We start from the raw sequence: 14,920 nt of genomic DNA, 5'->3' as shown, positions 1-14,920 counted from the left end.
CTTTAGGTCAAGAATTCTTATTAAAAGTTGCAGAACAGTGGAGAGAACGTCATAAAAAACCCTCATATTTTTAAACTAGAAATTTGCTTAGCAAGTTCAATATACTCATGCTAAGAAGGAACTCAAGGGTTTTGGTTGTTCAGATATACAATTTTATGCAGCAGAAGGAAATGAAAAATCCTAATTCCTCAACTTTAAGACTACAAACTCTTTCAAAATAATTTGCTATAATTTTAAAACCCAAAGAAAGTCTGTCTTTCCATATTCCTCTGTAAATTATTTGATTAATTGCTAATATTGTTATTATTCATGCATCAATAGGTTACATTTTCTAACCGTTTCCTTTTGTTTTAAAGTTAACTGAAGTAGAGACTACCAAATTGTCATCTTTGAAATACTGGAGTCATCCACATCCCACTGGTGTAAGCTTCTCATATAAATTCATTTTCAATTCCCCAAACATCTACCAAGCAATGTTAAGGAGTGCAATTGGGGTAAGCAAAAAAGAAAAAGGTAAATCTAACCATATAGGACATGCATATATTTGAAGTACAGAGTTGATACAGAGGTACTAATAATTGTTTTGATGGGGGGATCACAGGAGAGGTAACTATAGAAGGTGACAATGAGTTATTTTAAAAGATAAACAGAATTTCATCACCCAGATAAGGTGGGGGGTGGGGGGCAGAGAATTGAACAGCTTTTTCTGAAGAGGTTCAGCTACAGGGAAAAGCATGGAATTTGCAGAAATACCGGTAGTTTGGCTGAAGCATGAAATATTAATGGGAAAGAGATGAGGCAGGACTGAGAGGTAAAGTCAGATTACAAAGTCTTATATGCCAGTTTAAGGAGATTAGATATTATTTTGAAGGCAAATAGCAGAAGAGATACGAAGTAAGATGAATTTTAAAACAGGAAGTAGCATGATTGGAATGATTTTTAGGAATGAAAACTGTCAGCAGTGTGAAGGAGAGACTAGAGGGCATGAGACTGGAGATGGGGGAAACTTGTAAAAATCTCTAGAGAGGAGAAATCAAGGACTAAACTAAGTAGTATCAGAGGAAATGAAAAAGGGGAAAGATGAATTTGAGAGGAATTATTGGGTTGACTAGAAGGTAATCTAATATAGTGGTGATAACAGCCCAACTTTAGAGCTAGACATTCATTTATTTATCTACTGTGCAAATCCTAGGAAGTAAGCTAATCTAAACATCCATTTTCTTCAATCATAAATGGAGTGAATATTAGTACCTTCCACATAGGATTGTTGTGAAGATTAAGTGTGAGGGGAAAAAGATAATGCACAAAAGCATTTACCTGGTGCAAAATAATGCTCAGTTAGTTACTATTATTATTGCAACTATCAGGGAGAAGAGATAGAGAATGACTCCCAAATAGCTCTTGAATCAGGCCTGCTTCTAATTTTCAATCCCAATACCAATGCCTTTGTTTAGACTAGTGGTTCTCAAAGTGTGGTCTCTTGACTAGTGGCAGCAGCAGCCTCACCTGGGAATGTGTTAGAAATGCAGATCTTCAGACCCTACAAAGAAACAGTCAGAAACTCTAGGGGTGGGGTCCAGTAATCTGTATTCTAACAAGCCCTTCCCAGTGATTCTGTCACACCGGTGAAGTGTGAGAACTGCTCATTTAAACATTCCTTATCTCTAGTCTGAGCTCTTAAAACCGTCTTTCAGGGTATCGCTCCTAACCGCATCTTTCCCTTGAATTTATTATCCAGATCAGTCACTGACTACCTAAAAAAACATGCCAGTGCCACTCCCAGACAGACCAGTACGTGAATACACCTCAGGTTTTATGAAATGCTGGGCACATTTATTTAACCTACTTGGGCCTCAGTTCCTATATGTAAAAAGGGAACATTAAACATGATATAAACCATCTAAAATAGTTGATGCTCTGTAAGTGATGGTGGTTGTTTATCATTATCATTGTTCCTACTATCTCAGTTGATCCTCACAACATAAAAATACAACTATTGTCAAAATTAAGTCACTTGATTAAAGCTATCCAACTTGATAAAAGATCCAAGATTAGAACACAAATCTTGTGACTTTGAATTCTGGTTCTTTTCATCAAATCAGGCTGTTTCTACAACATCAAGAACATTTTTCCCTAATAAAAAATTACATTTCAGTATTGTCAATCTGATGCACTATTTCCAAAAATGAAAAATCATATTCTTTAGAAATGGACAGTTGAAGCTACATGGAAATTTTTTCAATGGTAGCTTTTAGTGAAAGTTGAATCATAAAATAAACAGATTTATCTGTTATCTGAACCTGAATGCCTGTAGTTATACTAAGTATAGAATAGTTGAAATAAAAAGCAATTACTTTATTTTTAAGCTTTATTTTATCACTCTTATCAAACACACATCAGAAAGCATATCAACAGTGCATCTTACGGTTAAGTCAGTTTACAACAAAACTGAACAAGGCAATTGTGTTTACAGAAAGTTTTCAGCAAAAATTCGCAATACAGTCAAAAACGCAGTATTCATACTTTTTAGGTGTATAGGAAGTGTAAAATAATAGTCCTCTGCTACTCAGCAAGAGAAACCAAGTTTAAAAGACTTGAATGGAAATCAGATACTTAGGGATTCCGAAAAGAACTTCTTGGCACTGACACACATTTACATTTATAGTCCCACTTGGTTATTTAAAAAACAAAACAGAACAAACCCTCATAAACAATAAGACATCACAAAGAACAGAAAACCACAGTGCCAAGAAATGCCAAGACTGATATGCTATTGAAACAACAGGTAGAAATGTTATAGACAAATATTCACTATGTATTGTAATATTCTTATAGTTCTGAGGTGAAGGTAAACCAACAGGAGAGAATACTCCTTATAACTGGCTTTGGTTTAAGTGATCTTTCACATTTTTTTCTAACCATACCTTCTTATGAGAAACACAGCAATTACATGTGACTGAAGGAAAATAGTACTAGATTTCAATATTCACAACCAACCACTCCAGTGCTGACATAGGAGGTCATAAGCTGTTAAAATTTATTGATCATAACTGGATTTCTAAGACTGATCAAAAGATAGCAAAGATGGAGCTCTTATATGGGGGCAAAAATCCCTTCTACACCAGTTTGACACTGTTAAAAGAATATAAAGGAATGTTAAATTATTTAAGATTTTTCAAAAAAGAATTAAGAATGAAATAATAAATCCTGCTGGAAAAGACATGACAGTTTACAAGCTGCAAAGTAAATTTCTAAAGAGGTGCAGCTTAACTTTTTTTATTATAATAAATAAACACTACTTAGTTCCATAAGGTGCTGTAATTTTGCAGCTAGTGCGTACTAATGCCACCCACTGTATCCAATGTGCAAAGGGATATACGGAGATGGCTAATCCCCAGTTTCTTTCCAATCCTTGATTTGCATCAGTAGTGATATACACCATATACACATAAGGTGGAGCTCAAACACTTATTTTTAAATATTAGGCCAAACTGAATATGAATACTTAACCTGGTTTCATAAACCCTTACAATAATTTTCTGGGGAAACCATAGCGAGGAATGTAGGAAAGGCAATGTTTCTGTGCTATAGGTACCAAACCTGTATTTTTAAAAAATAAACATCATTTTTAGATCCTTAACTATATGGAAGATACCAGTAAAGGAGCCATTTTCTTCACCTCATTTCTCTATTTTTATTAGTTATCTTTTTCCTCCTTACTCTTACTTTGGCAGTCTTCTGACAACCCACACTAATAAAATAACATGGCTACAGATAATTCAAGTAACTGAAGAGATTTTGAGTACATACATAAATGATTTTAGAATGCTTCACTACATTTGCTTTTACACACTCATCGTCCTGATATCATGAATATTGTTAAGGGGAGATAATCTTGAAAAGGAAGGCAATTCCAATCTCAGATAAAAAAAGACTACAAATAATTCTCTTGCTGACAATCAAGAGCTTATGGTAGTAAGAAGCTCTGATTTTTACATAAGGGCTTCCCCAAAAGAAACAAAAGGATGAACAATTCCGGGGCATTATTTTTGTTTCTTTTTTCCAGAATGTGACTTACTTTCATTATACAAAGCAATATAACAATGTAAGCTCTCTTCTGCACAACAAGGATTAATGGCCATATAAGGCAAGTAAGATTTACCTTTAAATTAAAATACTATGAATCTAGGTCATAAAACATAGATGGTCTTCAAAAGAACCATCAATTTTCTTCAGTTTATTGTGACAGCTACCCAATTTAATGGGAAATGACTCAGGCAATCACTGGATAAGTTTCCCATGAATCCCAGCATTTACGGTGCCACAAACACAACTACCATGATTATGACAACTCTCTAAAAAGCACAAATAAAGCAAATTTAAAAGTTATCCTCATAAGCAGTACAAGGAACAACAAAAGTGCTGAGCTGTAGGAATATGAATAAAAACTTCATATCAGGAGAACAAAGTTTGTGTAAACTATGTATCTTATATTCTATAGATCACCTTAATGACCACCCATAAAATATAAAATTTCTTAAATGCTCTCTGGTTTATAGATATTTCTTTTACAGCCCATTTCTTCTATAAAATTACAGCAAAAATAGTTTAAATTGTTTACCTTCTTCTTAAATATCCATAGCACTTGTCAATTGCATGCCACTTTGTGAATCTACTGATGATTGACTTAAAAAATAGTGAAAAACATTTAGGGGAGACGGCTAGGAAAACAAACATGACATATTCTGTGGTATCAGAGAGAAAAGAAACTAATCTAAAACAAAACAAAAATCTTTAAAATTCTGGGTACTCCAAAAATTAAAATATCCATGTTTCTCTATGATTAAGAATGTAACTTATTTAAATATACAAGAAGCTCAGATGAGGTCCATATGATGAAGACTCAGCATTTTTATATTCACTGAGAAAGCTAGTAAGTAATACTAACTTGAAAGACTATCATCTCAAAATAAAGATGATTTATTGGGCACCTTAAGAAATGAGAATTCTTTTGAGCTGTGACCTCAGAAGAAATTAATTATATCAGAGAGCTAGAGTAATAAAATTTGAAAAGAAACCTAACATTAAAAATGGAACTAGATCCAAGAAGAATTAAATTCTGCCAGATAACTCTGGCTTTTCCAGCATATGTAATATTGGAATAAAATCAACACCTACAAAAAAAGGTAAACCAAGGAAATTTTGGACTTTCACACCATGTGATTCAATCCAAAAGTTAAGAAAAAGGCAGAGGTGCAATTATCATCATCTGGGAAACTTTCACCCAAACGAGTTTTAATATTTTCCAGGAAACACAAGGCACTTGCTTAAATCTTCAGCTATCTACACATCCACCAGACTAAAAGTCATGATGCGATTCCATCTGTACCCCAATCTGAAAAAAACACCTGGCATGTACCCTTGATAAGAATCTAGGTAAAACACTTGGTTACTGACTGTCTCTCCCACTCTCTCATCCAGTAAGCATGTTATTACAATTACTATCAGTTACTATGGTGCTGATTTTCATTAAGTTAATTATAAAAAATTAAATGTCATACCACCAAGTTTAACTGAGAGTAGGAATTTTGTAAGATAGGCCCAATTTAATAAAGTCAGAAAATAAGACCTAAGAAAATGATGCCAAAATGTTAGTTACCTGCATTTGATGAATGAACTCAAATGAGCCATGAAACAGGATCTGATGAGTGTTCTAACTCTACCTTTAATTTATTCCAGAAAAGTAAATGATGCCCTTCCCAGAGTGAAAGTCTACTGTAATAAGACAGAAAAACAAGCATTATGCCCGTAGTTTCTCTTCAACTTCCCCTCCATGGCAGCACTGTTTTTGGCAGCATTCCTTATAATATATCTCCTCAAAAGTTAAAATATAAGTACAAGTAACATGAATCTAGAAGGCAAGTTAAATAAGAATTCAGAGATTTATTTTAAAAAGGTTAATTTAACATATCTCAGCACTCTTTAGCAGCTGGAGTACCAAAAAGAAGGCAATGCTTCTCTCAATGAAAACAAAGAGATGGATGAATAAAACTGTATTGATGGGCTTTGTTCTAAAAGCAGCCACAGTTTTGGCTCAAGGCATAGCTGAAAGGAAATGTGTCTAAAGAGAGTTGCTATATTGATGGCCACAAAACAAGGAAGACATCCAGCAGTAATAAATGTAGACCTCTTATTGCAAGAGAATAATTTCTTTCAATTTTTAAAACTGCAGCCAATACTTACTTTTAGCTAGTGTTATCTCTTACTGAGGTGTCCAACTGTACCAGTTCTTCTCCTCTAAATATAGCATTATAGTTTTGATAGTAGCTAGCTAGCCACCTCTTCCAAACATGCCTCTGGAGAACCAAGGATCTCCTATAGAATAATCACTTTATATGCCTTTTCTGGGGCAAAATATGCCACAGCAATACCACAGAACAATAAGAAGAATTTAGGAAGATGAGAGGGAAGGAAGCACAGGTATTAATTTAGGGAAAGAAAAGCTACCTGAGATAAAATTTGCCCAAAAGGGTAGAGATTAAGTGACATGTACCCTCACCTCTTTACCCTGCCTCTCAAAAAGAAAGTTTCTAGGTTTTCAATAACTTCAAGGAATCAAATCCCTGTGTATACATTTCATCCAAAAAGAATCACGAAAATTGCATCTTTTGCTAATATTTGGTTTAGGTTTAAAAAAGATAATAAGATTAAATTTCTGATAATATCAGAGGAGGGAGAGAAAATCTGCAAATGTCATCTTTGGTTGAATGGGCAAAGAGCTATAAAATGACCATTTAAATCATAGGAGGCATTTTTTTTTTTCAGTTCTGTGGCTTTAATATAAAATATGTAATGAAATGCAGTTACTTAGGCTCATCAATTATTCCCTCAGCTCCCTTAAAATCTAGTTAGCATCTTCTGTAATAAAATTCCACAGTGTCAAACACTACATATATGTATGAATATATCAGCAATAAAATGATCAAAGAATGCTGTGACAATAAGCATCAAGATGTCAGCAGCATACTGCATGACTAAGCTTAGAAGCCGACTGCAGTTTATTGTAAGGATTTTTCTTTTGGGGAATGGAGTGAGAGAAAGGTACATATGCCAACCTAGAATACTTGCCCTAAAAATGATTCAATTGTATTCTGCATTCATTAGTATATATGTAAGGACCTGGTGTTTCTAATCACCACAGAAGCTGCTCCCCATACAAACATTTATGTTTTAGGAAAGCTTAGGTCCTCACAATACTGGTTTTACTCTCTTGAAGTTTTACTTGAAAACAAATCAGCTAATCAACCTCTGAAAGGGCCAAAATAAAAAATAGTAATTCTTCCTTCTAAGGGCTCATATTGGGGACCATGCCACAAGATCCTTTGGTAATTCATAAATCAGCCTCCTTATGTCAAATTTGACACCATAATAAATATTAAGGGAGAGTCCTGAATAATTTGATAACTGTAAATAACTAAAATGTCAAATAGTGATTGTTTAAATAGGGTAAAATAATTCAACCTCTAAAATGTAAATTCTAACTGGGCTCTCAGTAACCCACATGGCACACGTAAGGAAAGACTATATAAGAAAGTTTCCAGCAGGGAAAGATATAAAAGAATTTTTCCTTAGGAAAAAAATGAATAAATTAAAATTTCATTCAGGTAAGGAAACAAAAAATTCATAACCTGTATACAACTTATCTTTTTTTTTTTTTTTTTTGTATAATCAGTGCTTTATGAAGGTTTCCTAACTGTTATACCTTTAAAAACAATCTACCATAAAGTGAGAAGAATCCATAATTATAATTCTTAAAACCATGTAATCAACCTGTGTACAAGAACTCATGCATACTGGCATCCTCTACTCAGGGATACATTAGATTGTTATGAAACCTTTTAAGAATTCTTTGAGTTTTTCTTCCTTTCTATTTCTACTTTATTTTTTCTACACCTTTCGTAACTTCCTTGCAGTCAAAAGCAAGGCCACCTGGGGTGCTATTCCTCTAGCTTCTCTTCAGCTAAGGACAGAGGTAGAGGATGGCGAAAGGGAAGGAGGAGCAGAGGGGAAAGAGAGCCAGAAAGGAAGAAAAAATTATCCATCCTCTTTGCCTATTTTTTCTTTTCCCTCCACAGTACATCTAATTCTTTCTTTTTGACTCACTTCAATTTTCCATCATAGTAGGTAGAACCACATCTTGAGAAATCTTACAATTATTATAGGAGATTCAGTACAAAAATGATGAGCCAATACAGGGTCTAAAATTGATTGAAGGATGGGGTGATTTATGTGTAATAAAACTTTTTCTTTGCAATAATCACTTTAAGAGTTTCAATGTAACCCCAGTCTAGACTCCAGTTTGTTCTGAGCCTCTCAGGAATGAACTGTTTTGTCATTTACATTTTATCAGACAGACCAGCTCTCAAAAAATGTATATCCTAAATTTTACAGATGTGAAACAGATAGGAAAGAGATGAGTAGACTGTATTTAACTCACAAGATTCACACTACAAAGTACACTGACTCAAATTTTCTCTAATCTTTCATACCTGCACTCACTCAAGCATACATACTGGACATAAAAATTGTGCAAGATCAAGCATCAGCTTTCTATTTTAAAAGCCTTAATAAAAAAAAAAAAAGTAGATAGGCTCACTGCAGTTTCTTTAAAGGAATATTCAATACTACAGTACTCCTTTTAAAAAATTCACAACTCAGTGTTAAGAACACAGTAAGTAACTGCTGCCTGACAATTACTTAACATTACTGAGAGCATCCAGTGCCAGCTATAAATATCAACAATAAAGAAGAACCACCTGACAACATAAAGGAATAATCTGTAAGTGATGCTATCAACCCTATCAAATCTGTTAATAATATTCACTATGACATGATACTATTCATCCTTGCTTCATGATCACATGGAATAATTAATATCTTTTTAGGTTACATATTGAAGAGCAGCACCTGCTCTACTGCACAAAAAAAGATTGCCCACATGGATGCTCTAAAACCCCTCAATGTATAGCTGAGAAGTTTTGTCCTATTCAGTGCCAAATGTTTATGATGCAGTCACTGCTTGGGCAATGGCTACACATTAGTAGGATTAAATAAATGTACAAAGTACCCCCTTAAAATGGTAAGGAGGTACTCCTGCATTCAGATGTGGAATACAATAACCCAAGAAATTGAAGAGGAAAAACAGGAAAGAGTCCTTAGGTTACTGATTAAAGCAAGGTTTGATACAGATATCCCCTCTTGTAGGCACTCAGCGGGTAGAACGTAGCCACAACAAACTTCCCGTCAAACATCCTTCCAGTCAGTAATTTCTGAGCAGCTTTGGAATCACCAGCATTTGCATACTCAACAAAAACCTGAAAGAGGACAGAGAAAACAATTTCATCTCCACCACGATTGTTTTAATCAGTGCTTTACCAACCTTAATACCTGTGTGTATATATATATATATATATATATATATCACTTGTTATGTATCTTGTTAAAATGCAAATTTTTGTTTCCTTAGGTCTAAGGTGTGGCCTGAGCTTCTGCATTTCTAAATAAACTCCCAAGTGATACAATGCTACTGGTCCCTGGACCATAATTGTAGAGCAGAAAGGTTTAGAATACTTTTTTAAAACTCAGTTCAATTCTAAAAAATCCATCAAAGACCAGTTGAGTGAAAAACATACAACCTTTGACAAGTTCATACAGGAGAAATGAATAGCACTATACACTTGCCAAACGTAGGGATGAACAGTCCAGAGAGCAACTGCATTTCAACGATGCCTCAAAGATTATCTGAACTTTTAGAAGTGGAAGGAGAAAATATTGGTCAAGAGCTCCTGGAAATTATACCTATTTAAAAAATGTATACGAGCTATAAGCCATAACTGTAGTAAAGAAGAAGTTTAAAACAAGGCAATTTCGGGCCGACCCCGTGGCGCACTCAGGAGAGTGCGTCGCTGAGAGCGCAGCAGTGCTCCCACCACAGGTTCGGATCCTATATAAGGATGGCCGGTGCGCTCACTGGCTGAGCGCGGTGCGGCTGGTCACAAAAAGACAAAAAACAAACAAACAAAAAAAAAACGAGGCAATTTCCTTTTCCAGAACATATGAATTCCTACCTGAGGTAGGGAGTGAATGTAATATAATAATTTGTAAGTTCTTTTTGTTGACCTAAAGCAAAAGTTATAGGGAAGCAAAATGATTTGAAATGACTTGCCCTGGATTACCCTGTGAATTGGTGACTGAGACAAAGAACTCTCCCTCCTTAGCTGTAAGCCTCATTCATTATGTCCCCAGTCTTCAAACTGGTGTTCTGGCACCCTAGGACACTCAAGAAACTTTCAAAGGGGACGTAAGAATAGATCATTTTAAGAAAATCAATTTCCAGATTCTCAACTTTCATTTGTACTTCTTCCTATAACCAATCGACCTACAAATTCAGGCAGGTTATCCTTTTTAATTTCCCATTTCATAGGAGTCCTTCTCCCACTTGAAAAACAAAGTTATTTCCTCAGAGTATAAAAACTTCCAGGGCGTGAAAAGAAGAGGCAATTCCTAACATGGTACCCTATTTTTAAAAAAATCCTCCTTCATTGATAAACAAAGCCCCATGCCCTATGACTGGGTCACTCCCTGTGCTATGTAAATATTGTTGTTAAGGGTGATATATGACAATAGACCTAGGTTATCTGGGCCTGTGATGGGATTTTCTGAGTTCATATATATTAAAAAATGGAGAAGTGGAGCTGATTTTGCCTCTTCCATCCCATGACTATTTTCAAGGTATGCATTGCTCTTGAAGAGAAAATAGAGATCATCCAATGCTAAAAACTGCCTTTCAAATATATAAAGTAGTGCTTATTAGCTATTTTTAACCCCCCCCCAAATGTGTCATTAACTGGAAATAAAAGCACTTCCAAATGACAAAAGTAGTAGAGTCAGTCAGGCTATTTAAGTATAACTGCATAGGGAAAATGCCATTAATAAAATTTTATGTGATTTCTTTCAGAGTAGATGTACTTCATATAATAAAGTAGTTAAAAATCTATATTATCAGACTATACCATAAAATATAAAAGGTTAATGCTCATTTTATTTCACCTTAGAAATACTTAAGATTTTATATCTCCTTTTTTTTACAAAAAGGAATATAAGTATATATTGGCTGCAGGGCCAGTTTTAGCAATATATACTTTATCATCAAATACAAAAGAAACTCTAGCTGCCACCTTGCATCCCCACATGTGTATGCCAAACCTCAGCTGGTCTACCCCCTGAATGCCAATTCTAGTCCCCCGTGTGGCCCTTTTTCCACTCTGACAAGATTAAAGAAAGTATAATGAACCAGGAAAAACTTGCCAAACTGCAGCCTCAAGTGCACACTGGTGGGAAAAGGAACTGCTCACAGAAAGAAGGTGGTGGTTCATAGAACAGCTACAGCAGATGATAAAAAAACTTCAGTTCTCCTAAAGTCAGACTGGTGCAGACAGTCTGACTAGCTTAAGGAGACTGGCTGAAGCTCTGCCTAAACAATCTGTGGATGGAAAAGCACCAACTTGCTACTAGAGAGGAGGAGGAGAATGAAGTTCCAGATCGTATGGACAATTTTGATGAAACTTCCAAGAATAAGGCAAACTGAATTGGGTGAACTGAAGAAGAAGATAAAACTTGAAGAGGTTTCTGGGAGCTGCTGTTTTATATTATGATTGCTTTTTAAAATTGTTTTGTTTAAGGATTTGATAAAATCTAGATCTCCAATATTTTTAAGTCCAAGCCCCTTGGACACTACAGCTCTTTTCAGTTTTTGCTTATACACAATTCCTTCTTTGCAGTTAATTAAGCTGAAGAAGCCTGGGAACAAAGTTTGGAACAAAGGTTAACCAAAAAAAAAAAAAAAATACAAAAGGAAAGTTAGAACATGATGGCCAATAAAAATGAAAATATTTCATTTTTTTACCTGATTCTTTTTTTAATTATTGAAACATAATTGATTATAGATATCTGTGGGGTACAGAGTTGAATACAATACCTATGTATAATATATAGTGATGAATCAGGATAATTAGTGTCGGAGTTTGGATGTGTTGTCCCCTCCAAAACTCATGTGGAAATTTGATCCCCAATGTGGCAGTGTTGGAAACTGATTGAGTCATGGGAATAGATCCCTCATGAATGGATTAATGCTCTCCCTGGGAGCGGAGGGCTAGTGAGTGAGTTTTCCCTCTATTAGTTCCTGCAAGAGCTTGTTGTTTATAGGACCCTGGCACCTCCTCTCTGTCTCTCTCTTGCTTCCTCTCACCATGTGATCTGCTTGTACCTGCCAGCTGCCTGCCGCTTTTCCGCCATGAGTAGAAGCAGCCTGAGGCCCGTGCCAGATGCAGCTGTTCCAGAATCATAAGTCAAATAAACCTCTGTTCTTTATAAATTACCCACTCTCTGGTAATTCTGTTACGGCAACACAAAATGGACTAGTACAATTAGTATATTCATCAATACACAATGTAATCATTCTCTGTGACTCTTTACCAATTTCTCATTAACTCCTCTCCTCCTCCCCTTTTCCCATCTCTGGTAACCTCAGTTCTGTTCTCTCCTTTTGAAAGTTCAACCTTTCACTGTGATTGTTGTATCATCTTTTTTTTTTCTAGCTCCCACTTATGAGTGAGGACATGAGATATTTCTCTTTCTGTGTCTGGCTTATTTCACTTAACATCCAAGTTCATTCATGTTACTGCAAATGGCAGAATTTCGTTCTTTTTTATGGCACAGTAATAGTATTCCATTGTGTATATATACCACATTGTCCTTACCTAGTCATCTGTTGATGGAAATTTAGGAAGGTTCCAACTCTTGGCTATGGGAATAAAGGTATCCCTCCAACAAGATGGTTTCCATTCCTTTGGATATATACCCAGTAATGGGATTGTTGGGTCATATGGCAGTTCTATCTGTAATTGTCTGAGGATCTCCATACTGTTTTCCATAATTTACACTAATTTATAGGCCCACTAATAGTGTGGGAGGGTTCTCTGAACTAATTTACAGTCCCACCAACAGTCAAGGAGGGTTCTTCTTTTCCTGCATTCTTGCCAGCATTTGTTATTCTCTGTCTTTTTGGTAAAAGCCAATCTAACTGGAGTGAGATGATATCTCAATATGATTGTGATTTGCATTTCCCTGATGCTTACTCATGTTGAGCATTTTTTCACGTGTCTGTTGGCCATTTGTATATCTTCCTTTGAGAAATGCCTATGCAGCTCCTTTGCCCACTTTTTAATCATGTTACCTATTTTTTTTACTGTTGTTTGAGTTCCTTATATATTCTGGATATTAATCCCTTGTCAGATGCATAGTTTGCAAATATTTTCTCCCATGCTGTAGGTTGTCTTTTTACTCCGTTAATTGTCTCCTTTGCTGTACAGAAGCTTTTTAGTTTGATATAATCCCATTTGTTTATTTTTTCTTTTGTGGCCTGTGCTTTTTACCTGATTCATAATTACTCTCAAACCTATACATCAAAGTTCAATAAACAGGTATACATGTATTTATAGGAGGAATATCATACTTTGTCATACTCCCTGCTTCACAGATAACCTATAATTTTACACACTACACACATTCTACACTAAATAAGAAAAGCATCTTACTAATTTCTATGAAATTAAAGAACTATATTAGAGCTATATAATTTTAATCTTGACTACAATTTGTAATTATACGATGCATTCATAATTTATTTTTCAGTGGTTTTTATAATATTCCTTAAAAATAAAGGTTATTTGAATTGAAAAATTCAATTTGTCAACTAAGTAATAGACATTTTTAATAGCCTAAATAAATTAAACCTGTGATTCCAAGAGTTTATCAAAAGCTGCTTTCACTCTCCTTTAAACATCAGTGAAAGCTTCTCAACGTGGCAAATTTCACCTCACTGATAAAGACTTTTCTCATATCTTCTTAAAGCTAGATACTTCTCTGTTCCTTGTGTTGCTATTCTGTGTCTTCCATTTCACTCTGACCAATGAAGTTAATGCTGAGTCAGATCATGTTAGTCCTTGATTCAGAATCTTCCAATACCTTCTCCTCTCACTCAGAGTAAAAGCCAATGTTATCTCAATGCCCTACAAGGCTCACTCTACTTGATCTGCCCCCTACTCCTCCTAACCTCTTCTTTGAACTGACCTCTAACTATTCCTTCCCTTTCTCACTCTGCTACTCAGGTCTTGAAATGTGCTATTCCTTTTGCCTCCAATTTTCTTCCTCGTTTCCTTCAAATATTTTTTTCTTTTTTCTTTTTTTTTTTGGTGGCTGGCCAGTATGGGGATCCGAAACTTCCTTCAAATCTTGACTCAAACGTAACCTTCTCAGTATGTCACTCCCTACCACCCTCTTTGAAAGCACAATTCACCCTACCCCAGCACTCCTTAGGCCTCTTTATCAATCTATTTTTCTCCTTAGCTCTTATCACAACATATTTTTTGTCTATTTTGATCACTGTTGCATGCTGAGTGCCCAGAACATAATACATGCTCAATAATTATTGGTTAAGTGACTAAACAGCAAGGACACATTTAGTATGCTCCTGACACTGAATGAGATAAATGCTGTTATTACTAGATTGGCAATAACTTTTCACTAAGACTAGAATGAATCTTCTTTCATATTTTTTCAGAAGACAAGAATTTTCATAATACTGAACTGTAAGATAAAATAATAATCCATGACCAGAGGCAGTTTCGCCCCCTAGAGGACATTTGCCAGTGTCTAGAGACTTTTTTGGTTGTTACAACTGGGGTGGTGGGGGAGTGGATAGAGGCCAGGATGTTGCTAAACATCCCATAATAATATAAACAGGATTGCTCCCCCAACAAAGAATTATCAAACTCAAATGTCAATGACATCAGGTATGGGA

At 35.3% G+C, this 14,920-nt stretch overlaps 1 protein-coding gene and 1 pseudogene across 1 annotated transcript in view; one reads left to right on the top strand and one right to left on the bottom strand.

Annotated features, from left to right (window-relative positions):
* Positions 1–2,354: 2,354 nt before the first annotated feature.
* The window catches only part of UHMK1 (U2AF homology motif kinase 1), a 28,165-nt gene continuing 15,599 nt past the window's right edge, over positions 2,355–14,920 (bottom strand). The window contains exon 8 of the mRNA XM_063104453.1: positions 2,355–9,374. Coding sequence (XP_062960523.1) covers positions 9,228–9,374 — 147 coding nt within the window. The 3' untranslated portion in view covers positions 2,355–9,227. The remainder of the gene's footprint in view (positions 9,375–14,920) is intronic.
* On the top strand, positions 9,753–11,647 carry LOC134383287 (transcription factor BTF3-like; annotated as a pseudogene).

This window comes from Cynocephalus volans, chromosome 8, assembly GCF_027409185.1.
Source record: "Cynocephalus volans isolate mCynVol1 chromosome 8, mCynVol1.pri, whole genome shotgun sequence".
In the NCBI taxonomy this organism is placed as follows: domain Eukaryota; kingdom Metazoa; phylum Chordata; class Mammalia; order Dermoptera; family Cynocephalidae; genus Cynocephalus; species Cynocephalus volans.
The sequence above is the reverse complement of the archived record's forward strand: the minus strand, read 5'-3'. Positions and strand labels throughout refer to the sequence as shown.